Here is a 24,212-nt window from a genome sequence, read left to right as displayed (position 1 = left end):
CTACTAGTTTTTCTCATCATTCCTCCCACCCATTTCCTCCCATGTTGGCTGTATGACTGTAACTTGGTGCTTATATCCTAAGATTTTATTAATATTGCTTCTTCATTGCTTATTTGACCCCTATGACAATCATTAAGTGTTGTACCACACGATTCTTGACAAATGTATATTTTATTTTATGTACGCTGAGAGCATATGCACCAAGACAAATTCCTTGTGTGTCCAATCACACTTGGCCAATAAAATTCTATTCTATTCTATTCTATTCTATTCTATATCACAAACTGTTTTCTTAAAACCTGAGCTTTTCCTCTTGGGCAGGGGTAGGCAAAATTGGCTCTTCTATGACATGTGGACTCCAACTCCCAGAATTCCTGTGCTAGCATGATTGGTTCAGGAATTCTGGGAGTTGAAGTCCACAAGTCATAGAAGAGCCAACTTTGCCTACCCCTGCTCTTGGGCGTCTAGGGAGAATTTTAAGAAAGAGGATAGGTATATAATCTTACATGTCACAACAGCTGCTAGAATACTCTATGGACAAAATTGGAAAAAGGAGTCAATCTCATCAATGTTAAACATTATAATCAAAGTACTAAAGTGCATGGAAATTACTAGATTGTCATTGGCACTTCAAGATAAGGATGAATCTGAATTTCATAAAATCTGGGACAAGTGGTACAATTGGCTGAACCAAAATGAATACCTAAAATTCCTTAACCAAACAAACCTGAAATAACCAAACAAACCAAGCAAACCTGAAATAACATAAATAAAGAGACCATTTAGATATAGAGGGCCACAATGTATAAACCACATGATCTGGAGAATTTGAGCAAAATGTGCCATAGAGAATTGCCTTGGGTTATCAGAAAGCATGGCTATTTAATTAAAACAATTAGTGATAGTTCTGCAAGTCTGAATATTGTTCTCATATTGCTTTTTGGGTTTTTTTAGTCCATCGAAACAGTAAAGGTAGATGGTTCTGGAAAATATACTTTCCCTGATACAATGCTGAAAAATCAGGATCCCTTAGGACTCGCTGTATTTGAAAATCTGTTCTTCTGGAGCACTGTAACACACTTGTATTATGCATCTCGCTCCACACCTGGTGTTGGCATACTGCTGAATGCCTCGATTTCTTCATTCACAGTCCTGCATGAGCTACAGCAGTCACTAAGTAAGTTGATCTCTTTGGCAAGCCATAAGCAGGGCTGAGCTAGTAAGAAAAATAATTGACATTCACTTCCCCCAGGGGTGTTTCTGGGATACACTGTAGGAATTCATAAGCAATTGTAATAACTTGCTTGGGGAGAATTACGGCATAGTGGTGATTTGATTAAAAGATAATCAGGAAGATGTGGGGAGGTCAAAGAGTATATATATATATATGTGTATATATGTTTTCGTAGATTTTCACGGGTACAGGTATGACGGTCTTGGTATATTCGGGTTTCTTCCCGTGTAGGATTTGGAAATTTCTGGTGACGTTTCGACAAGGTCACACTCATCATCTTCAGGCTGGTGTTTCTGTCCTTGTACTAAGGCGAACACTGCGAGACCTGAGCTGCCATCCTTCTATAAATACTGGTGACTGGGTGTGGTTTGATGGCTCAGCAATTGCCTGCTGTGTAGAAACTTCCTGGTGAGTCAGTGGGGTAACATCTTGGGTCGTTGATGGAGCTGAAGTATGCTGATTAGTTAATGGTTGTTGATTAGGTGTGATATCCTGAGTAGTTGGAGCTTGCAGGCTGCTTGATTGTATTGCAATGTGTGTTCTGAGTCTAGTTTCAGTTTTTATGGCTGGGTTACGTTTGAGGGCTGGTTTCCAGATGTCTGGTAGGCGGGAGGTATCATCCCGCTTGTTCATATTTTGGGGATGTTTTTCTATCTCGATGGCTTCCATGATTATTCTTTTCCTGTAGTGTTCTGTTTTGGAAATTAATTTAGTACTGTCAAAATCAATTTCATGTCCTGTAGTTTTGAAGTGTTGGAAAAGGGAGGAGGTCTTTTCTTTTTTCTTTAATGCATTCTTATGTTCTGCAACACGTGCATTTACTCTCCTGTTAGTTTGTCCAATATATGTGGCTGGGCAGATTTTACATGGTATTTGATAAACTCCCTGGTTTTCTAGCTGGGTATTGTCTTTCGGGTTTCTTAGGATGTTGGCTATTTTTTAATCTGTACCAAAGGCTGTCTTGATGTTATGTTTGCGGAGAATTTTACTGATTTTATCTGTGGTGCCTTTGATGTAAGGGAGGAGGGCGATACCATTGTCCTGTTCTGTGTCTTGGTTCTTGGGGGGTGTCTCTTTATGGATTAAGTTGTTGATTGCCTCTCTTTGGAATCCATTGGAAATTAATACATTTGTGAGACTGTGTAATTCAGGTTCCAGGTGGTCTTTGTCGGCTAGGCGTTTGGTTCTGGAAATGAGGGTCTTGGCTACGGAATTGATCTGTGCAGGTTGGTGGTGGGATTTTGCGTTCAGGTAGTGGTTGGTGTGTGTCTTCTTCTGGTAGATGGTATGTCCTAGGAAGCCATTGGGTTTTTTATAGATTAGGACATCCAGGAAGGGAAGTTTGTTGTTGGTTTCTATTTCCATGGTGAATTGTATTTTGGGGTGTAGGCTGTTGAGATGTGTGAGAAAGCTGTCCAGTTTTTCTTTCCCATGTGGCCAAATTACGAAGGTATCATCTACATATCTAAGCCAGAGTTTGGGTTTGTGTTCAGATTTGTCCAAGGTGTTGGTTTCAAAATATTCCATGTATAAGTTTGCGATGATGGGTGACAGGGGTGATCCCATGGGGGCTCCTTCTATCTCTTTGTATCTTTGTCCATTGTGGATGAAGTATGTATTCATCAGGCAGTGGTTGGTCAGATCTAAGATGTGCTTCGGGGGGTTGTATTTGTTTTGGATGGCTGTCAGGGCTTATTTGATAGGCACTTGGGTGAAGAGAGATATGACATCGAAGCTTACGAGAAGGTCGCTGGGTTGTAGGTTTTGTTCCTTTATGATTTCTGTGAATTGGAATGAGTTTTGTACATGAGACATGATGGATTCTGCATAGGGCTAGAGTTGTTTGGCAAGAAATTTGGCAAGATTCTGTAGGGGTGAGCCTATGGAGCTGACTATGGGTCTGAGTGGTGTTCCTTCTTTGTGTATCTTGGGGAGGCCATAGAGCTTGGGGCATCTGGATGATTTTTCTCTGGGGATGATTCTTTGCTGGATTTCTTCACTGATGGGAGAAGCTTTTATTTTGGATTTGGTGGTTTTTTCCAGGTAGGTGGTAGGATCTGTACTTAGAGGTTTGTAAGCGGAGTCTTGGAGTAGGTTGGATAGCTTGTCTTGGTAGTCAGATGTGTTCATCACCACAGTGGCTTTGCCTTTGTCTGCTGGGAGGATGATTATGTTATTGTCTTTCCTCAAGTTGGTGAGTGCTTTTTGTTCATCTTTATGTAAGTTGCTTCGGGGTGGAATGCTGGAGCAGAGGACATTGGTGACTTCAAGTCTGATTTTGTTGGCTTCATCTTGGTTGATTTTGGTTAGAGTGGCTTCAACTCCGCATATGATGTTTTCAGTGGTGATGCGTTTGGGGGCGACTGCAAAGTTGAATCCTTTGGAGAGGACGTTGGTTTCTGCTGTGGTGAGGGTCATGTACGGTAAATTATGTACTGTATTCTTCATGAGTTGCTGTGGAAAGGGTTTGGATTTCTGGTGTTTTTCCAAATTGTGGAGTTTCTTGGTGTGTATGTCTGTATTGAGGGAGGTTTCTGTTTCAGCTCTCCAGAGGGCTAGTTGTTTAGATTGGTCCCAGAGTATTGGGTGGATTCTGTTGCTAAGTTTGAGATGAAGAGTGAGTAGGTCTTTGTTGGTTTGGTCTACTAGGAATCTTTTCCTGTGGAGTTCATTTCTGATAACGGCTAATTCAGTTCTTTTCAGGATCCGTTCAGTGGATGGTGTTATGACCAGAAGATTCCACAATATTCTGTAGCTGGGTAAAGTCTAAAAGTAGAGTTGTTAAGTAGAATTCACTGTTTGTATTAGAAGTTGTTTGCCTGCTTCTCATTGGCTGCTACGGTTTGGCGCCAATCTTTGTAGAGCTGTCAGGCGTCGCTTGTTGCCGGGTGAAACAGTATAAAAGGAAAGTGCCTCCGGTCTTACGCGCTTCTCTCTAGCTCGCGTCTGAGTGAAAGTGTATCCGCGTCTAGTTAGTCTCCTGCAGAGAATAAAGATTTAAAGTTAGCCATCGTGTTTCTCGGTTATTTCACTGGCGACGAGGATCTAGAGGCGATTTTTTTTACGGAAAAAATCATTATGGCGACCCCTTTGATCATCAGCCGCCTGAATTATTTGACCCTGAGAGGTCAACTTGGACAGCCTATATGGCTAAATTTGAAATTTTCTTGGAAGCCGCCGGCATGAAAGATGCTGACAACGGCCGTAAAAGGGCTTTATTTCTGAACTACTGCGGGACTCAAATTTTTGACCTGGCAGAGACCTTGACGGACCCAGAACCTGCAAATTCGGTTCCATGGGACACTTTGATGGCTAAGTTGGCAGCTCATTTTAAGCCAACGAAACCTGCCAGGGTTTTCAGGCACCAGTTCTCCTGGATGGCTCAAGCTGAGTGGGAATCTATTAACCAGTTTGCCACTCGCTTCAGGACTATTTTAGCCAAGTGTCAGTTTGACAATCCTGAGGCTAGGTTAACTGATGCCATTATATTTGGCATGAGAAATGTTTCTATCCGGAATAAACTGCTGGCAGCTGACGACTCGTCACTACAAGATGTGATTAAGGCAGCTCAAACCGCGGAAGTCGCTGAAGCTGCTGCAGCTGACCTTAAGTCAAACGACAAGCTGGCCACAGTTTTTAAGATCGCTGAGGCACCTTGCGCCCCCGCCAACCATCAACACGACTACAGTACTTCTGAGTTCGACCCATATGAAGACCACTGCTGCCAGCTACGGGTACCGCCAACCAGACAACCTCGTCCATCCTTCCAAGCCTGTGCCGGATGTCGTGGTCAGCATGCCCACTCGAGATGTCCCTTTAAGGATGCTTTCTGCCGCCGCTGCGACAAACGTGGCCACATTGCCGCCATCTGCCGAGCCATCCTGCCTGACGACACCCCCTTCAATCAAGACCTGCTGCCCACCTTTCCATCTCATTGAGTCTACCGACCATTCAGACAACAAGGAAGAGGGAACTGGAGACCGGGGAGCAACACTTTGAGGGACGGTAACCAAGGTAACCGCACATCCACGGACTGTGGCACCTACCCGCCAGCCCCTAATAAGATTATTGTCCCTCTCATGTTGAATCATCAACCATGCCACATGGAGCTGGACACAGGCTCTAAATTTACTTTAATGCCGTGGCATAAACTGAGACTGTATGTGCCTTCGTTGTCCCTGGACTCGCTAAAGCCGCTGGACATTGCTATTAAAGACTTCCAGGGACACCCAATCCGGGTTTTGGGAAGCACTAGGGTGCCTATAACTTTTAGAAATGTACATTGTATGTTGCCTATTCTAGTTATTGAGGGGGCGAATCATTCCCTTTTGGGACTTGATTGGATGGTTCCTTTGGGGTTAGCTGTCACTGGTCTTCACAAAGTGACTTGTTTGAAGGAGCCTGATTTTGTCCAGGAATTTCCGGAGGTTTTTAAACAGGGTTTGGGTACCTATAAGGGGCCACCCATTTCTTTTTCTTTGGATCCTGCTGTCCCGCCCTTCCGGTTAAAACCTCGCAGGGTACCACTGCCCCTAATGGATAAATTGGATGCCCAATTGCAGAAACTTCAGGCTCAGGGTATTTTGGTTCCTGTCGAACATGCCCCCTGGGAGACCTCTATTGTCACCCCCCTGAAGCCTGATGGATCTCTGAGAGTTTCTGCGGATTATAAATCTACCTTGAATAAGGCGTTACAGCACAACTCCTATCCGATACCTGTTGTGCAGCAGTTGCTGCATACCCTGGGGTCTGGGAAAATTTTTGCGAGGCTGGACCTTGCACAGGCATTCCAGCAGTTGCCAGTGGATGATGCCACAGCCCTGGCGCAAACAATTGTGACACACAGGGGGGCCTTTAAATGTACTCGACTGCAATTTGGCATAAGTGTCGCCCCGGGTATATTCCAGCGAATCATGGAACGATTGCTCTGGGGAATTAGGGGGGTGGTCCCCTACTTTGACGATATTTTAATATCAGGGGACACTCCAGACCAACTGCACTGTAGAATTCGACAGGTTCTGGCTAGGTTACAAGCTAAAGGATTAAGGCTAAAGCCAGAAAAGTGTGTGTGGGGAACTTCCTCAGTGGACTTCCTGGGGTTTAGGATAGATGAAGCAGGCATACACCCCACTGAGGAGAAAATCAGAGCCATTAAGGATGCCCCTGCCCCCACCTCTAGAACAGAGCTGCAAGCATTTTTGGGGCTATTAAATTTTTACTCTGTTTTTCTGAAACAGAAAGCCTCAGCAGCTGAGCCGCTTCATCGACTTCTCCACAAGGGAGCGCCATGGAGATGGGGTGAGACAGAACAACAGGCTTTTAATAATATCAAAGACCTCTTGACCTCACAAAGTGTCGTGGTACAATATAGTTCCACGTTGCCACTTAGGCTTACATGCGATGTATCCCCGTATGGGGTGGGAGAGGTCCTGGCCCACATATTGCCAAATGGCCAGGAAGCCCCAGTGGCATACTTTTCAAGGACGTTGTCCCTGACAGAACGTAATTATGCCCAGATAGATAGAGAGGCACTCGCATTGGTAGCTGGGGTGAAAAAGTTTCACAACTACTTATTGGGGAGACCATTCCAACTGGTCACTGACCATAAACCCTTGTTAGGGCTGTTAGCCACCGGGCGGCCAACTCCACCTTTTATGTCCCCCCACATGTCCCGTTGGACTATTTTTTTGTCAGGGTATGATTACATCCTTGTACTTAAGGGGGGTTCAATGATTAATCATGCTGATGGTCTTAGTCGCTGTCCATTAGGGCAAAGGGTGGAGGACCCTGCCCCTGCAGGAGATGTCCTCCTCATTGATTTAGGTACACCATCCCTTATTACTGCCAAAGAGGTGGCCATTGAAACTAAAAAGGACCTGGTGTTGGGAAAAGTCCTCCAATACATATTGAAAGGGTGGCCACCAAATGGTAAAGACCACTCAGTGCTGGATTTTAAAACCAAGAGGCTGGAACTCTCTGTGATGCAGGATTGTATTTTGTGGGGTGACAGGGTGGTTATACCCACTGCACTGAGGCCTCAAGTCATGAACATGCTGCACCAGGGGCACCCTGGGGTGGTCAGGATGAAAGCTTTGGCCAGAGGGTATCTATGGTGGCCAGGATTAGACAAGGGAATTGAAGATTGGGTGGCCGCATGTAGCCCTTGTCAGGACACAAGGCCAAATCCCCCTAAAACCACCCCTGCACAGTGGGACACACCCCAAGGGCCCTGGTCAAGGGTACATATAGATCTGGCCGGACCGGTGGGCACCAATATGTTTTTGATAGTGGTGGATGCATACTCCAAATGGTTGGATGTTATATTGTTAGGGTCCACCACATCTTCCACAATTATACAAGTCTTAAGGAGGTTGTTTGCAACCCATGGGTGTCCAGATGTCCTGGTTTCGGATAATGGACCCCAATTCACCTCTAGACAGCTGGAGCTGTTCGTAGCCCAATTGGGAGTAAGACATGCCTTGGTCTCACCCCACGCAGCCTGGGCTAATGGTATGGCAGAAAGATATGTTCGTGTGGCCAAAGAGGCCATAAAAAGGTCATCTCCAGGGGAGATACAAGAAAGACTGGACACCTTCCTATTAACTCAGCACATAACACCGAGCCTAACTACCAATAGAAGCCTAGCTGAACTACTCATGGGAAGGAGATTGAGGTCTCCTTTAGATAGGCTGCACCCCTCTTATGTTAAGATGAAGCCAGAGTATGTAACAACCCCTGAAAGGTCAATGTTTGTGGGACAAAAGGTGTATGTAAAAAATTTTGACAGGGGCAAACAGTGGGAGACTGGGATAGTGACTGAGCAAACAGGTCCTAAAACATATATGGTCAAACTGGATGATGGACGCCTCTGGAAGAGGCACATAGACCATGTCAGGGGGAGACTGGAAACAGCCAGTATCAGAGGGAATATGGCTGACACTAGTAATGGGGTTTCTAATGCTTCACTCCCCACAGGGAGTTATACCAGACCCAGCCGTGCCCAGAAACAAATAGATTGGGACTTACCTGGGTTTAGTGACCATTCCAGCGCTGCCCCAGCTCCACCATGCTCCAGCCGGGGAAGTTCTTCACCTGCAGGACCAGAAGAACCTTCGTCCTCCGTAGATGTCCAGGTCCTGAACGAACCACGCCGGTCAGAACGCACCCCCAGGAAGCCTGCTCGGCTCGAAGACTTCATTACTTGCTTGTCCGAATAAAACCTGTAAAAATCCATCCAGAAGGGGGAGGGGTGTTATGACCAGAAGATTCCACAATATTCTGTAGCTGGGTAAAGTCTAAAAGTAGAGTTGTTAAGCAGAATTCACTGTTTGTATTAGAAGTTGTTTACCTGCTTCTCATTGGCTGCTACGGTTTGGCGCCAATCTTTGTAGAGCTGTCAGGCGTCGCTTGTTGCCGGGTGAAACAGTATAAAAGGAAAGTGCCTCCGGTCTTACGCGCTTCTCTCTAGCTCGCGTCTGAGTGAAAGTGTATCCGCGTCTAGTTAGTCTCCTGCAGAGAATAAAGATTTAAAGTTAGACACCGAGTTTCTCGGTTATTTCAGATGGGGTTTTAGAATGGAATTTTAGTTGGCAGCATTTGGGGATCAAGTTTCTGTCTCGGCAGTTGCGTAGAAATTTGAGGTCACACCTTTCCGTTCTGTACAATCGCCTCGCCAGTATCAGTATAGGAATCTCCAGCCGGGAGTCCCTCAGGCCGCCATATTGCACGATCTTCTTTCGGGAAATTCATGATCCGCCATCTCAGACCCCTGCCCGAAAAGAAAACCGGCTAACAGGGCTCCCCACTGGTCAGATACCTCCTCATGTAGTCTGTGGTCGAAGAAGGACCGATCGAACACCTCAAAAGTGGAGGAATAACCGGAGCTCTCCTCCTCACCGTCCATTCGGCTCCGCAGCTGGCTCCACCCCTCTGCTCGCGTTGAGGCATCTTGAAGAGCTCAGGACGCTGCAAAGTTAATAAGTATATTGATAAGAATTAACAAATGGGCATCACGTAGCACCAGGGGTGGGCCATCATTCCTGTCCCTACCAAAAATGCCCAAGCCAAGCCATGCCACACTGCGAGCTGCCAGCCCAGCCCTTACCTTGCTCCGGTGTGTGACAACCTGCAGGGGCGCTGAGAGCATGGCCTGGGGACCAGGCCGGGTGGCCCCGAGCTCTGGCCACGTGGCCTGCTCTGTGCTGTCCTGTGCCACAGGCATATCTCTCCTGCGGTGTGTGAGAGCAGGCATGTGGCTGGAGGTCAGGCAGGGTGCTTTCGCCAGCTGCCGCTCTAGGTGCCGGTGTGAGATTCTGGATGCTGCGCATGTGCAGCAACCGTAATCTCGTGCGTAGACGTTCTTCTGGCAGCAAAAATTCTGCGCACGCCTGGAAGCAAAACCCCACTGATTTTAGCTGCCAGAATCGCTTAGGTTGTGCATGCATGTCGCATGCAAGACCGGCGGCAATGGAGTGAGACTACACGCTCCATTGCCGCTGCTAGAATGTTTGGTGTAGCAGTTTTAAGGCATCATGATAGAAAGAGGGAAACTGTAAATTCTAGTCCCACTTTAGGGACAAAAGCCAGCTGTGTTTGGTTGGAAGTTGGGGGTTCAACATAACAAGCATTCAGAATTATTTTCATTTAGTTTATCTAAGGACAGAATGAATAGATTAAAACCAAATGTACTATGCATATTAACTGCTGACCTGGGTGAATAGCGATGAATGTTTTTTTAAATTATATTAGAGGTTTTTTTAAAGTCTTTGTAGACGTATTAATTGGATTTTTATAAAATAATCTTTATTGAGCTTTACAAAAATAGAAAAAGCAAAGGTAAGACAGGGTAATGCAACAATAATTAGATTGTATCTCATAACATTTGTAGTCTATATAATAAACATCAGGTATTGTTTGAGGAATTTTTGATAGTAAGGAAAGAAGTAGAGAAGAGTTGAGGGAAAAAACAAGAGTAAAGAATAGACAGAGAAAAGAGAAAAACATGTTGAGGGGAATTAGAGTCAAGGAAGGGGGTATAGAGAATAAGAAAAGAAGGATTTTTAGATGTATTGTTATACGGTGTTCCCTCAATTTTCACGGGTTCGAACTTCGCAAATAGCCTATACCACGGTTTTTAAAAAAATATTAATAAAAAAATACTTCGCGATTTTTTTTCTATACCACGGTTTTTCCCACCCAATGACGTCATACATCATCGCCAAACTAATAATTTTTGCAAATAAATAACAAAAAAAATAATTATTGTTAATAAATAATTATGTTTATAAATATCAGGATTACTAAGTGTCTTATTCAATGGTGAATACCAGTAATAATGGTGACTAAATTGTTAAGGGAATGGGAAATGGTAATTTAGGGGTTTAAAGTGTTAAGGGATGGCTTGTGATACTGTCCATAGCCAAAAATGGTGTATTTACTTCCGCATCTCTACTTCGCGGAAATTCGACTTTCGCGGGCGGTCTTGGAACGCATCCCCCGCGAAAATTGAGGGAACACTGTATTGATATGTTGTGAGCTTTCCCGAGTCCCCAGAGAGGGCTGCATACAAATCCAATGAATGAATGAATGAATGAATGAATGAATGAATGAATGAATGAATGAATGAATGAATGAATGAATTCAAAATGGGGCTTGGTGGGCATGGCAGGGGAAGGACATTGCAAAATCTCCAGTCCCTCCCCACACTGCGGCTAGCCAGATGGTATTTGCTGGTTCTCCAAACTATTCAAAGTTTCCATTACCGGGTTCTCTAGAACCTGTCAAAACCTACTGAATTTCACCCCTGCTGCTGCCCTTTCCTTTGTTTCATCTAAAACTGGAATAGGTCTTGACACCCTCACCTCCAAATCATTTTAGAGTCTAACAGTTATTTGTAGATATCTTAAATAGAACCTTTCTGTAATTTTCAAGTCTGGCTCAATGATAAGGACTGTGGTGCTTGGGACCAATATGGTCTCAGGTTTCTCTCTACAATTACTATTCTACAGTGCAATGATTCCTACTCCAAGTCTCCATATTCCAATCCTGCCAGTGGGAGATAATGTCTGTGTGTTTAGTTCAAAGTTTTTATGCCTATTTTGATTTTTTTAATTCTTCAATTAAATTCCTAATAAGGAGGCTATATTTTCTTCTTTGCCCTAAAAATGTTTCATTCATAGGAAATATTAAAACAAACAGTATAGATACAAAAGTATAATACCACTCTACAAAGCCTTGGGTAGACTACACCTAGAGTAGTGTGTCCAGTTTTGGTGACCACACTACAAAAAGACATTGAGATGGTGTTTCACCTGGTGAGTTTGTAGGAATTATTAATTTTGTCTTGGTTGCTATATTGTAGCGCATCAGTTCTCCTTTATCATCAATCCAGTAGAGGAATCCTCTTTTCCAATCCATGTCCTGAAAATAGATTATTTCTGGCCATTCAGGTATCAGGGGTTGTTGCTCCTGAACTACGCCTTCTGGTCCAATATGCACTTGGAAAATTTCATGGTCGGTAGAATACATAGAAACATAGAAACATAGAAGTCTGACGGCAGAAAAAGACCCCATGGTCCATCTAGTCTGCCCTTATACTATTTTCTGTATTTTATCTTAGGATGGATATATGTTTATCCCAGGCATGTTTAAATTCAGTTACTGTGGATTTATCTACCACGTCTGCTGGAAGTTTGTTCCAAGGATCTACTACTCTTTCAGTAAAATAATATTTTCTCATGTTGCTTTTGATCTTTCCCCCAACTAACCTCAGATTGTGTCCCCTTGTTCTTGTGTTCACTTTCCTATTAAAAACACTTCCCTCCTGGACCTTATTTAACCCTTTAATATATTTAAATGTTTCGATCATGTCCCCCCTTTTCCTTCTGTCCTCCAGACTATACAGATTGAGTTCATTAAGTCTTTCCTGATACGTTTTATACTTAAGACCTTCCACCATTCTTGTAGCCCGTTTTTGGACCCGTTCAATTTTGTCAATATCTTTTTGTAGGTGAGGTCTCCAGAACTGAACACAGTATTCCAAATGTGGTCTCACCAGCATTCTATATAGCGGGATCATAATCTCCCTCTTCCTGCTTGTTATACCTCTAGCTATGCAGCCAAGCATCCTACTTGCTTTCCCTACTGCCTGACTGCACTGTTCACCCATTTTGAGACTGTCAGAAATCACTACGCCTAAATCCTTTTCTTTTGAAGTACAGTATTTGCTAACACAGAACTGCCAATACAATAGTCAGATTGAGGATTCCTTTTCCCCAAGTGCATTATTTTACATTTGGAAACATTAAACTGCAGTTTCCATTGCTTTGACCATTTATCTAGTAAAGCTAAATCATTTACCATATTGCCGACGCCTCCAGTAATATCAACCCTATTGCACACTTTAGAGTCATCGGCAAATAGGCAAACCTTCCCTACCAGACCTTCCCCTATGTCACTCACAAACATATTAAAAAGAATAGGACCCAGAACAGACCCTTGTGGCACACCGCTTGTAACCTGACTCTGCTCAGAATACTCGCCATTCACAACAACCCTCTGGTGTCTATGCTTCAGCCAGCTGCAAATCCATTGAACTATCCAGGGATTAAGTCCAATCTTCACTAATTTATCTATCAGCTCTTTATGTGGAACCGTATCAAAGGCTTTGCTGAAGTCCAGGTAGGCAATATCCACGGCACCACCTTCATCCAACACCTTTGTGACATAGTCAAAGAAATCAATGAGATTAGTCTGACATGATTTGCCTTCAGTAAAGCCATGCTGATTTGGGTCCAATAAGTTATTGTTTTTTAGGTGCTGATTTATCCTCTTTTTCAGTAGAGTCTCCATCATTTTAACGACAACTGATGTCAAGCTAACTGGCCTGTAGTTACCAGCTTCTTCTCTACTGCCCTTCTTGTGGATAGGCACAACACTTGCCATTCTCCAATCCTCAGGAACATCTCCTGTTAACAAGGATTGGTTAAACAAATCAGTCAGGGGGGTAGCAATGACAGATCTGAGTTCTTTAAGAACTCTGGGGTGGATGCCATCTGGACCCATTGCCTTATTTATCTTTAATCGTTCAAGTTCTTCTAAGACATCGGCTTCTAAGATCACTGGAGCTGAATCCGTACAGTTGGAGGCAATGCTATATCCCTCTATAGTATTATTTTGTAAGGTGTCTTTTGAGAAAACTGAACAGAAGTAGCTATTGAAATGGTCAGCGATCTCCTTATTCCCATTAATGCATGTATTTTTCCCGGTACTAAGCTTCGTGATGCCGCAGTTTTTCTTCTTCTTATCACTAATATATCTGAAGAAGGTTTTATCCCCCTTCTTTAGAGATTTGGCAATTTCTTCCTCTTTTGAGGCTTTAGCAGCATATATTATCTGTTTCGCCTCCTTCTGTCTCATTTTATACACCTCCCTATCAGCTATACTTCCAGACTCTTTATACCTCCTATAGGCAGCCTTTTTTTCATTGACTATAGTCCTTACATCATTGCTAAACCATAGCGGTTTCTTCTTCCTTTTACCTTTAGTTATTTGTCTTACATACAGTCCAGTGGCTTTTAAGATGGCCTTTTTAAATACAGTCCACTGGGTGCTCGCTCCTGCCATTTTATCCCTCCCCTTTAATTCATTATCTAAATATTCCCCCATTGCATTAAAATTTGTTTTTCTGAAATCCAATACTTTGTTTGCATTATAGGATTGCTCACAATGAGTTTTTACATCAAACCACAAACATAGATGGTCACTGCAACCTAAATTTTCTCCCACCTTGACATCTGAAACCCAATTCCCATTCGTAAAAACTAAATCTAGAATATTCTCCCCTCTAGTTGGTGTCTTAACCAGCTGTGCCAGAGCTGCTCCTGTAAAGGCCTCTACTATATTCTTACTTTTGCTTGTAAGGGCACTGGGGATATTCCAGTCAACATCAGGCATGTTGAAATCACCCATAACCACAATATCTCCCTTTACTGCCATTTGGGTAATTTCATCCACCATCTTGTTGTCATATTCCTCAGATTGCCCTGGAGGCCTATAGATCACCCCAATTCTAATGACAGAACCGTCTTTATTTTGCATGCAAATCCAGAGGGTCACTAGATCTTGACATGTATTTTGAATTAGTGTTGTTTTTAGAGTTTCTTTAACATAAATGGCTACTCCACCTCCCCTTCTCTCTATTCTATCCTTCCTATACAGTGTATATCATGGTGTGGATATTTCCCATTCATTAGAATCCTTAAACCATGTCTCAGTTATGGCAACCAGGTCCAAATTATCTCTAGATATTATGGCCATTAATTCACAGAGCTTGTTGCTCAAGCTTCGAGCATTCGTGCACATTACACGAAGAACATTATTTTCATTATTAGTTTGCCCCTTATCATCAACAACTACATCTATTTTATTTGCAGCTCCCTTTTCATAAGCTTCCAAAAACTGCTTTATCCTCATTGGTCGGGGACAGAAATCACCCACATCAGTTACTTCTCTGTCCCCTTTACCTAGTTTAAATGCCTGTCCAAAAAAGTTCTGAATTCCTCACCGAGTACCTGGGTACCTCTGTATGATGGATGCAAACCATCCCTCTTAAACAACTCCCTATTAGACCACCTACTGACATCATGACTTACATAGCCAAAACCTTCAGCTTTACACCACTGCTTTAACCACACATTAAACTCTATGATACACGTTGTTTTATCCTCTTGGCCACAAACCGGTAACACCTCTGAGAAAGTCACTGAATCTGCTATTTTACCCAGCTCCACACTTAGACATTGAAAATCTCTTTTTACTACATTGACATTTCTCTGGGACAAATCATTTGTGCCAAGATGCACCACCACATCAATGTTATTACCTTTACTCACAACTCTCAATTCTGTCAAAGTACACATATGAAGAATTATCACTCTGGATACTAACTTCACCACTCATTCAAGCACCAAGAACAGCCACTTAACATTGCACCTAAGAATCACAGTAGCTTTAGGCTTCCTATATCAATAGCTGACATTAGTGCTTCCTTGAATGGAGACAATACAGTGATCCCCCGCTCGTTGCGAGGGTTCCGTTCCAGGACCCCCCTCAACGAGCAGGTTTTCGCGAAGTAGCGCTGCGGAAGTAAAAACACCATCTGCGCATGTGCAGATGGTGTTTTTACTTCTGCAGCGCTAGCGAGGAGCCGAAGATTGGGGGCGGCGCGGGTGTTTTAAAACGTCGCCGCCGACATGGGGGGCTCGCTAGCACCCCCCTAACCCGGGTTGGGGGTTCGGGGGGGTGCTAGCGAGCCCCCCATGTCGGCGGGGACGTTTTAAAACACCCGCGCGCCTTCCCAACTGAGCCCTCAAGCCAAGCGCAGAAGTTCGCCCTGGCGCAGGCAACACGTGCTGCCATCTTCCGGGCCAGCCAGGCTCAGCGGATCAAGCACGGCTCCTCTCGGCCCAGCATCCCGGGCCAAGCGGCTGCCTTCCGTCACTGAGCCTGGCTCGCCCGGAAGATCGTAGCGCGCGTTGGCTGCAGCGGCGGCGACATTGCTGCCGGCTTGGCTTCCCCCGCCGCTGCAGCCAACGCGCGCTACGATCTTCCGGGCGAGCCAGGCTCAGTGACGGAAGGCAGCCGCTTGGCCCGGGATGCTGGGCAGAGAGGAGCCGGGCTTGATCCGCTGAGCCTGGCCGGCTTGGCTTCCCTCATCGGCGCAGGCAACACGCGCTGCCATCTTCCGGGCCAGCCAGGCTCAGCGGATCAAGCCCGGCTCCTCTCAGCCCAGCATCCTGGGCCAAGCGGCTGCCTTCCGTCACTGAGCCTGGCTCGCCCGGAAGATCGTAGCGCGCGTTGGCTGCAGCGGCGGCGACATTGCTGCCGGCTTGGCTTCCCCCGCCGCTGCAGCCAACGCGCGCTACGATCTTCCAGGCGAGCCAGGCTCAGTGACGGAAGGCAGACGCTTGGCCCAGGATGCTGGGCCGAGAGGAGCCGGGCTTGATCCGCTGAGCCTGGCCGGCTTGGCTTCCCTCACCGGCGGTGCCGCCGCCGCTCGTGCCGCCGCTGCTGGTGCGGCCGCCGCTCGTCCGGCCGCCGCTCGTGCTTTCGGAGCTCCTCCGGCATCACCCGGCTTCTGGTAGAAGCCTTCTCTCTTTTTTTTCTTGCGGCGAGCCCAAGCCGTTCCTCTCTTGACCGCAGCCGAGCTTCCCTCGGCCCCCTTTGGCCCCGTCGCCTCCTCCCCGCCTGCTTTTCCTCGCCAAGCGCACGAAAAAAAAGAGAGAAGGCTTTTGCCAGAAGCCGGGTGACGGCGGAGGAGCTCCGAAAGCCGGAGAAGAAGAGTCTCGCAGGCGGGGAGGAGGCGATGGGGCCAAAGGGGGCCGAGGGAAGCTCGGCTGCGGTCGAGAGAGGAACGGCTCGGGCTCGCCGCAAGAAAAAAAAGAGAGAAGGCTTCTACCAGAAGCCGGGTGACGCCGGAGGAGCTCCGAAAGCCGGCTAGCGGCCTTTCCCCCGCATAGGAACAGCAAAAAGGCCACTCAGGCGCGTCTCCTGAGGGGAAGCCAGCGCCGCCCGCCCTTCGCCCGCCCACGCCGTTGCTCGCGCCACTCAGCTGGGAAGCGGGGCTGGGGTTTCCCCGCCGCCCACGCAAAGGGGAAACCCCGGCAAGAGGGGAAGACCCAGGGAAGCCGCCCAGCAGCTGATCTGCCCGGCAAACTCCACCATCTACGCATGCGTGGCCATAGAAAGAAAAAGGGCACGCATGCGCAGATGGTGTTGTTTACTTCCGGGTTGAAAAATCGCAAATTACCCTGTTCGCAATGGTCGGGGACGCAATAACCGGGGGATCACTGTACACATAATGGCCTGGTTTCTAGTTATAAGCTATTCTTCAGAGGACTTGAAAATTGTTTTGTCAAAAGAAATTAATACATGGATAAACATATTCTAGCTGTTTATTTGTATTTGTTTAAAGGTCTGCTTTAAGTCTTATGACAGCTGGCAAGGACTAGCTACTAACCTTATTGCCATTGGATTTTGATATACTGTATTAAGATAATGGAGGACAAAGCAGGCTCAGGGGATCAAAACTGCAATTGGATATGATAGGTGCCTACCCAAACCATCATTAATCCGAGTCCCGTCAACTAAACAATGTCATTTGGCAGGACCCAGGGGAAGAGCCTTCTCTGTGGTGGCCCCGGCCCTCTGGAACCAACTCCCCCCAGAGATTAGAATAGCGCCCACCTTCCTTGCCTTTCGTAAGCTCCTTAAAACCCACCTCTGCTGTCAGGCATGGGGGAACTGAGATATTCTTTCCCTCTAGGCTTCTACAATTTATGCATGGTATGTTTGTATGTTTGGTTTTATAATAAGGGTTTTTAGTTGTTTTAGTATTGGATTGTTACATGCTGTTTTTTATCACTGTTGCTAGCCGCCCCGAGTCCATGGAGAGGAGCGGCATACAAATCAAATCAAATCAAATCAAATCAAATCATTAAATAAATAAATCTATCTCTTCTCTGTTTAACAGTTAAAGTATATTTAATATCTGCATCACAACAGCTGACGTCTAAAATATGAGGCTTGTACAAATCTCAAAACTAATACTTAAAAGGTCAAGAGAGTTTCCACCAATCTTCCAGGGACTTATAGTCTTCCAGTTGCATCCAAGAATTATAGACCTACCTCCACATTCACCAGAAGGTAGGAGAAAAGTATCCGTTGGACAGGCGCATTTGTAGCCTTTGGAATGAACTGGTGACAAAAGACAAATGTGGCTGCACACTCCAGGTAAACATGCATTGGTGTTATCTAGAAATCAAGGGAATATGTTAGTATTCAACACTAATTAACCTCTTCTCCAAACTATGTAATTATTCAGCCTGGCATGTGAATTAAGATTGTACAATGCTTTGGATTCAAAGGAAAAGAATGCTCTAGTCTAGAGCAGTGTTTCCCAACCTTGGCAACTTGAAGAGATCTGGACTTCAACTCCCAGAATTCCCCAGCCAGCATTCACTGGCTGGGGAATTCTGGGAGTTGAAGTCCAGATCTCTTCAAGATGCCAAGGTTGGGAAACACTGCTCTAGAGCAAGGCTGTCAAACTCACAGACCTTGAGCTGGAAAGAGGGGGGAAAGTCCCAATATATCATGTGGCAGTGCCGTGATGATATGAATTTGATACCCCTGCTCTACAGCATTTGTGCAACACCTAGCTACAATGCCTTAAACCAAATCTCCCCCACCCCCTCCCCCAGGATCAACCTACAGCTAACTGAAGGCAGCAATTTTAGGGAAATGTGCTGTTTTTTAAAAACTGTAGACATATAGTATGCAATCAACTCGCGTGCTCTAAAGCAAATTTTGTCTTCAAACCTAGGTGCGCCACAATTCTAGCATGAACCCAATAAAGACCTTTCAACCTTTGGCTCAAATGAAGTTGCTTTATGTGTGTGTGTGTGTGTGTGTGTGTGTGTGTGTGTGTGTGTGTGTCAGCCACTGGCCTCCCCTAGACCCAGGTGAGCTGCTCTCCTAGTGTAGACAATGGCCATTGGTTACCTGTTGCCAAGGGAACCAGATTGTCAGCTGCCCTGAAAAGCCCCTGCCCAGAGCATTCTGACTGGGGGAAAGTAGGAGAATGGCGGTCAGAACGTGCTGGAGGGTAAGTGTTGATATCTCAAATGGGAGGAATCTGGCAGTAGGGGAGGAAGTTCATGCTTCCCAACTCTTCTAACATGTCTATTTTTTTTCACAGAGAGTTTGGAAATTTTTCCGGATATTCTGCTGTTGTGTAGGAGGAGGCAATGAAGAGCTTGCCAGGTACCACCTCCCCATTCTCCTTAAACCCTGTCCATGGTGGGACAACACTAGGATAGGGCAGCCAAAATTTTTACTAAGGCCATGGTTCCCAACGTGGGGCCCACGCCCTACAGGGGGGCAATTTGATTTTTAATGGGAGCGATTGGAACCTTGTTTAAACCAAGTTAATGGCCTTTTAGGCTTCCTTTGGCTGAGGAGTTCACTTTTGAATAGTAACAATTATATGTCAGGGGGGTCACAATTTTAGAGATGCTTAGGTGGGGTATGGTGAAAGAAAGGTTGGGAACCACTGTCCTAAGGGCATTGCGTGAGGGGGCAGATGGTCAGGATGAAAACCAAAGTTACATGTTGGGAAAAACAAGTGGAGGAAAGGGACATGCACTCCTTACCAGGAGTCTAGGCCTGCACCTCCAAAATCCCGTTTGTGAATGGAAACAACCCAGGCCCCATGGTGACATATGGATTTTGTGGTTTGCCATCACTGTTCTATATGATTTCTTCAAACTGATGAAGGTTGGGTTTCAGGAAGGGATGAAATGAATTATTTCTGACAGACAAGTTTCATAGGCTTATGCTAATCGGAATACAAGGAGCACATTATCTTTTCCTCCCTAATAGTTTTTTTTAAAAAAAATTCCCTCCCGTGAAAGATAATGGGGGGGGGGAGGAAAGTGCCCTGGGAGCTCTAGAACCGGGTACTTTTGTCTTCCTATTAATGCAATTGTCAGACAATAAGTAAACCAAATTCAATATTATGTTTCCTGCCTAGCCCTTCCCTTTCTCCCTGCTGCTTGCTTCCTCGCTGTTGGGCATGCACAAAGCAGCCTGTAGCCTGGACTTTATTCGCTCTGTACTGCCCAGAGTGAATAAAGCCTTTCCTTTCTCTGGGCGGTGGGAGAAGCTTCTTTGTCCACGTGCCCAGAGAAGCGAAACGCTTTATTCGCTCTGAGCTACGATAGGAACCACCACAATCAAAGCTTCCCCATAGACGATTCTGTGAGACCTCCACTCTCTATATAGGGAGAGACGAAGTGGGCAGGTTGATTGTAGAACCAGCAAAACAGCAAACTGCTGGCTCGTCAATCACTCCCAGAGCATGTCGATATCTTTTTTTGAAAAAAATAAAAATTAAATTAAAATTTAAAAATGTAAAGTCACTTCCAGGATTACCGGATCTGTAATCCCGGAAGTGACTGACGCTGGTCAGCTGAAGCTGTGCACGCAGATTCATTTTTATTGGTAGAACGGCCTTCCACCCCGTGGTGGTTGCTGCCCATCTCTAGGCACCACTGGAGGTCTGCAGAGTCTGTAAGATCCTCTCCCCAAAATGGCTTTCATGCAGAGGGGCCTTCAGGGGCAAAAAGATGGGCAGGCTGACAGGCCAGGCTGAGAAAGGAGAGGCTCAGCTAGAGATGGATGTTTTTGACATGCCACCTTCTTCTTTTGGGCAGCACTGAAGGAGGAGGAGGAGGAGGAGGAAGAGGAGGAGGAGGAGGAGGAGGAAGAGGAGGAGGAGGAAGAGGAGGAGGAGGAGGAGGAGGAGGAGGAGGAGGAGGAGGAGGAAGAGGAGGAGGAGGAGGAGGAGATGAGATATTTCCTGGGGTAAGTACGGTACCGCAACGTGGCCAGTGGGTGGCCATTCCTCAAATCTGGGTGGGGGAAGGGTGGAAATCCCGCTGGGGGGAACTAGGCCAGCCTAGAAAACTGAAGAAGAGCTCTTTGGATTTTTTTTACTTGCAGGTGTCGATGGCTGGGGCTGCCAGGACCCCCAGTGGAATAAAGTCCGGCAGGGACCTGCCCTTCGTGGGGTGAGTGTCCTCTCAGTTGAGGGACTCTGAAGCCCCCAAGAAGGTGGCTAGGAGTAAGGTTTACAAGAGGGGAGGCATCTCTACCCTCTGCCTCTACTTTGGCCAACGGAAGAATGACTCAGGCCCTTCGTTCTCTCCCCAGGATGGACATACCCAGCAAGTGGACTCCAGGGCTCTCCCCTATTGTGGAGTCCACTGAGGAACTGGTAAGGCCACTGGTAAGACCCCCTACCCACTGTAATGGCAGACATCCTGCCAAGAAATTATGCCAATAGATATATTTGCCTTCTCATTTCAGAACCCACAGGATGGACAAACCAGCCAGGGTTCAGGGTAGGTAAAAAAACGTGCAGAGGGGAGGCGTCTCTGCTTCTGCTGCTGCTGCTTGTGTCATAGGACAGGTGACACAGGGCAGCCCCACTGGCAGGCCAAACCCCTTGGCAGGCCAGCTGGAAGGGCTCTGGGAGCCTCCACATGGCCACTTTTGCAAAATGGGCCATGGCTGCTTTTGATCTTTGTCCCCTTTGTTTTCTTCCCCCAGAGTGACGATCCATACAATCTGGGGTCGAGAGCCCTCGGAGGTAAGAAACCTTTGGTAGGGGGGCAGAGGGTGAGCGTTAGGGTTTCGGCGATGCCTTGACTCCTGATGGGAGGGGGAGTAATTATGGTAGATATCCTTCTAAGCTTAAGGCTTGCAAAAACTTTCTCCCCCTCCCATCAGGACTGAAGGCATCGCCCTAACCTTAAGGCTTGCTGTTGGCCCATAGGGCCTGATGCACCCTCTCCTTTCTCAATCTTACTGGGATGCAGAAAGTTTAGGATTTAGCCTCCGTATCTTCATTTGCAGGATGCAATGTCCACTGAAGTGAGGTCAGGGAGCAGCCTGGACCTGGCCTCATGGGAGAGATCCTCCAGTCCTTGGGTAAGTAAGACAAAGTCTTCTCAGTTGGGGAGGGGTGGTGTCCCCCTAGTTAGTTCTCCTCACCTGACTGAGCTGTGCTGGAGCGCTCTGGGCAGCGGAGCAGGGGGACACCCGGCCCTTGGGAGAAAGTACTTAGGTTAGCCACATGCCCCCAAGCTCTGGTGCCAATGGCTCCTTTGCCACAAATCAGCAGGGACTGGTGTCCTTAATGGAGAATGTGATCATTGTCGTCCACAGGATTCTTCCCAGGACAGTTTGGCCGGTTTGGCCAGCCTGGAGGAGGACACCCCGGACAGCTTGGAGTGCCTCCTCCAGGAATTAGAGGTATGTATTTTACCCCTTTTACCCTCTTCAGGGATCAATGTTTTGCCTTGCGAAGCTCAATGAAGCAATGAGCTATGCTGTGCAGGGCCACCCAATCAGACAGGTCCTAGTGGGGGGATGGTGGCACAATGTGGTCTACTGGAGAAGGAAATGGCAGCCTTCTCCAGTATCCTTAGTAAGAAAACCCCAAGAAAAGCATCAAAACAATGCCAGAAGATGAGCCCCTCAGATAGGAAGGAGTCGAATATGCGACGTGGGAAGAGCAGAGGGCAAGTACAGAAAGAGCAAACTGGTACTAATAACAGCCTTTCCTTCCTTCCCCAGGAGCTGCAACAGAAGGAGGAAAAATAATCTATATGAACCTCCAGAGGTGAGTTGATAGGTGGCTGTGAAAAGCCTGCAGGGAATGTGGAACTCTAGGAGACTGGGCTACACAGGGATGGGCAGGACCCAGAATGGGTGGAAACGCTATTCTCTCTCTCACCTTGCTGAGTTAGCCTAACGTCAGTTAAAAGCTGGTACAGCCACTATTAACAGTTTGACCTCTCTAAGGAATCCTTATTACAGAAGGAAGGCAGAAAGCTGTTTTATATTATCCATGGCACATTAATATCACTCATCACCTCAATTCCGGAATGACAACAAAGTAGGAAGTAGGAGATGGTGGCGGCAATGTGACTTAGGAGATAGCAGTGGAACTGCAAAAATATTGTTTTGGTCAATAACGAGCTGGGAGAAACACCTGGCAAGAAGGAGAATATTATCTTGTGAAACAAGGCTAATTCCCACAGATTCTAGATCTTTAGGTCTATGTCTGCTGAAGAATCTTGGGTCTGAGTAGTTTCTTCTGCTTTCTACTACTGTAGTGGTGTCTTCCATTTTTACGGTTTAGTTTTCTGCATATTTCTGTGGAGAAGACCAACTCTGTGGTCGCTGGGATTCGTGCGGTAGCAGGCAGTTACAGAGGTAATCTGGTCCAATGCCATGTAGGGCTTTAAAGGTCATGACCAACACTTTGAATTGTGACCGGAAACTGATTGGCAGCCAATGCAAGCCACGGAGTGTTGAGGAAACGTGGGCGAATCTTGGAAGCCCCACGATGGCCCTTGCGGCTGCGTTCTGCACGATCTGAATTTTCCCAACACTTTTCAAAGGTAGTCTCATGTAGAGAGCGTTGCAGTAATCGAACCTCGAGGTGATGAGGGCATGAGTGACTGTGAGCAATGACTCGCTGTCCAGGTAGGGCTGTAACTGGTGCATCAGGTGAACCTGGGCAAACACCCTCCTCTCCACAGCCGAAAGATGATGTTCCAATGTTTCAGAGAATAAGATGCACTTTTTTCCTTCCTAAAAGAGCCTGATACTCTGAATGTAGCTTTTTTTGGGGGGGGGGAGCTTTTCCCCCCCAGCCCTAAAGCGGTGCTAACGATCTTCCCAGATCTTTTTCATTGTTACTCTCCCTAAAGAAGGATTTTTCCAGCCCTAACTAGGGGATGAAATAATGTGCTGAAGCTGATCAGATCAAGGATGCTAGCCAGATGAATACCTGGTAGATGCAGATTTCCCCCCTTATTTTCCTCGCCCAAAACTAAGATGCATCTTATATTCCAGTGCATCTTATACTCTGAAAAATATGGTACATGTGGACTCCCAGAAGTCTGTTAAATGGGAGAGAGCAGATAGAAATCAAGAAGGAAAAGGAATCCTCAGTCTGAGTATTATATTGGCAGTTCTGTGTTAGCAAAAACTTCAGAAGAGAAGGATTTAGGGGTAGTGATTTCTGACAGTCTCAAAATGGGTGAACAGTGCAGTCAGGTGGTAGGGAAAGAAAGTAGAATGCTTGGCTGCATAGCTAGAGGTATAACAAGCAGGAAGAGGGAGATTATGATCCCCTTATATCCCCTGGTGAGACCACATTTGGAATACTATGTTCAGTTCTGGAGACCTCACCTACAAAAAGATACTGATAAAATTGAACGGGTCCAAAAACGGGCTACAAGAATGGTGGAAGGTCTTAAGTATAAAACGTATCAGGAAAGACTTAATGAACTCAATCTGTATAGTCTGGAGGACATAAGGAAAAGGGGGGACATGATAGAAACAT

The 24,212-nt window shown here is 46.1% G+C and overlaps 1 protein-coding gene and 2 long non-coding RNA genes across 9 annotated transcripts in view; 2 read left to right on the top strand and 1 right to left on the bottom strand.

Moving 5' to 3' along the window:
* The window catches only part of LOC139162126 (uncharacterized), a 36,340-nt gene extending 17,302 nt beyond the window's left edge, over nt 1-19,038 (top strand). For 2 of the 5 annotated variants that reach the window (XR_011558253.1, XR_011558252.1), the window contains exons 5-6: nt 955-1,177; nt 17,766-18,215. This is a non-coding gene — a long non-coding RNA (uncharacterized lncRNA). Of the gene's footprint in view, nt 1-954; nt 1,178-17,765; nt 18,216-18,989 lie in introns of those variants that run through there. The other 3 variants (XR_011558256.1, XR_011558254.1, XR_011558255.1) reach the window with 2 other exon arrangements.
* On the bottom strand, nt 147-8,740 carry LOC139162130 (uncharacterized). Its single transcript, XR_011558259.1, has 3 exons — nt 8,583-8,740; nt 8,261-8,454; nt 147-4,214 (listed from the first exon to the last, which is right to left on the bottom strand). It is a non-coding gene; the product is annotated as an uncharacterized lncRNA (long non-coding RNA).
* A 1,555-nt stretch (nt 19,039-20,593) lies between the features above and the next one.
* Nucleotides 20,594-24,212, top strand: part of LOC139162116 (low-density lipoprotein receptor-related protein 8-like) — a 67,489-nt gene continuing 63,870 nt past the window's right edge. For all 3 annotated transcript variants that reach the window (XM_070742160.1, XM_070742162.1, XM_070742161.1), the window contains exons 1-8: nt 20,594-20,656; nt 20,795-20,862; nt 21,005-21,068; nt 21,161-21,195; nt 21,404-21,443; nt 21,710-21,784; nt 22,022-22,108; nt 22,433-22,478. In XM_070742160.1, the coding sequence (XP_070598261.1) occupies nt 20,801-20,862; nt 21,005-21,068; nt 21,161-21,195; nt 21,404-21,443; nt 21,710-21,784; nt 22,022-22,108; nt 22,433-22,459 (390 nt within the window). In that variant the 5' untranslated portion in view covers nt 20,594-20,656; nt 20,795-20,800 and the 3' untranslated portion in view covers nt 22,460-22,478. The remainder of the gene's footprint in view (nt 20,657-20,794; nt 20,863-21,004; nt 21,069-21,160; nt 21,196-21,403; nt 21,444-21,709; nt 21,785-22,021; nt 22,109-22,432; nt 22,479-24,212) is intronic.

Source organism: Erythrolamprus reginae, chromosome 2, assembly GCF_031021105.1.
Source record: "Erythrolamprus reginae isolate rEryReg1 chromosome 2, rEryReg1.hap1, whole genome shotgun sequence".
In the NCBI taxonomy this organism is placed as follows: Eukaryota; Metazoa; Chordata; class Lepidosauria; order Squamata; family Dipsadidae; genus Erythrolamprus; species Erythrolamprus reginae.
The sequence above is the reverse complement of the archived record's forward strand: the minus strand, read 5'-3'. Positions and strand labels throughout refer to the sequence as shown.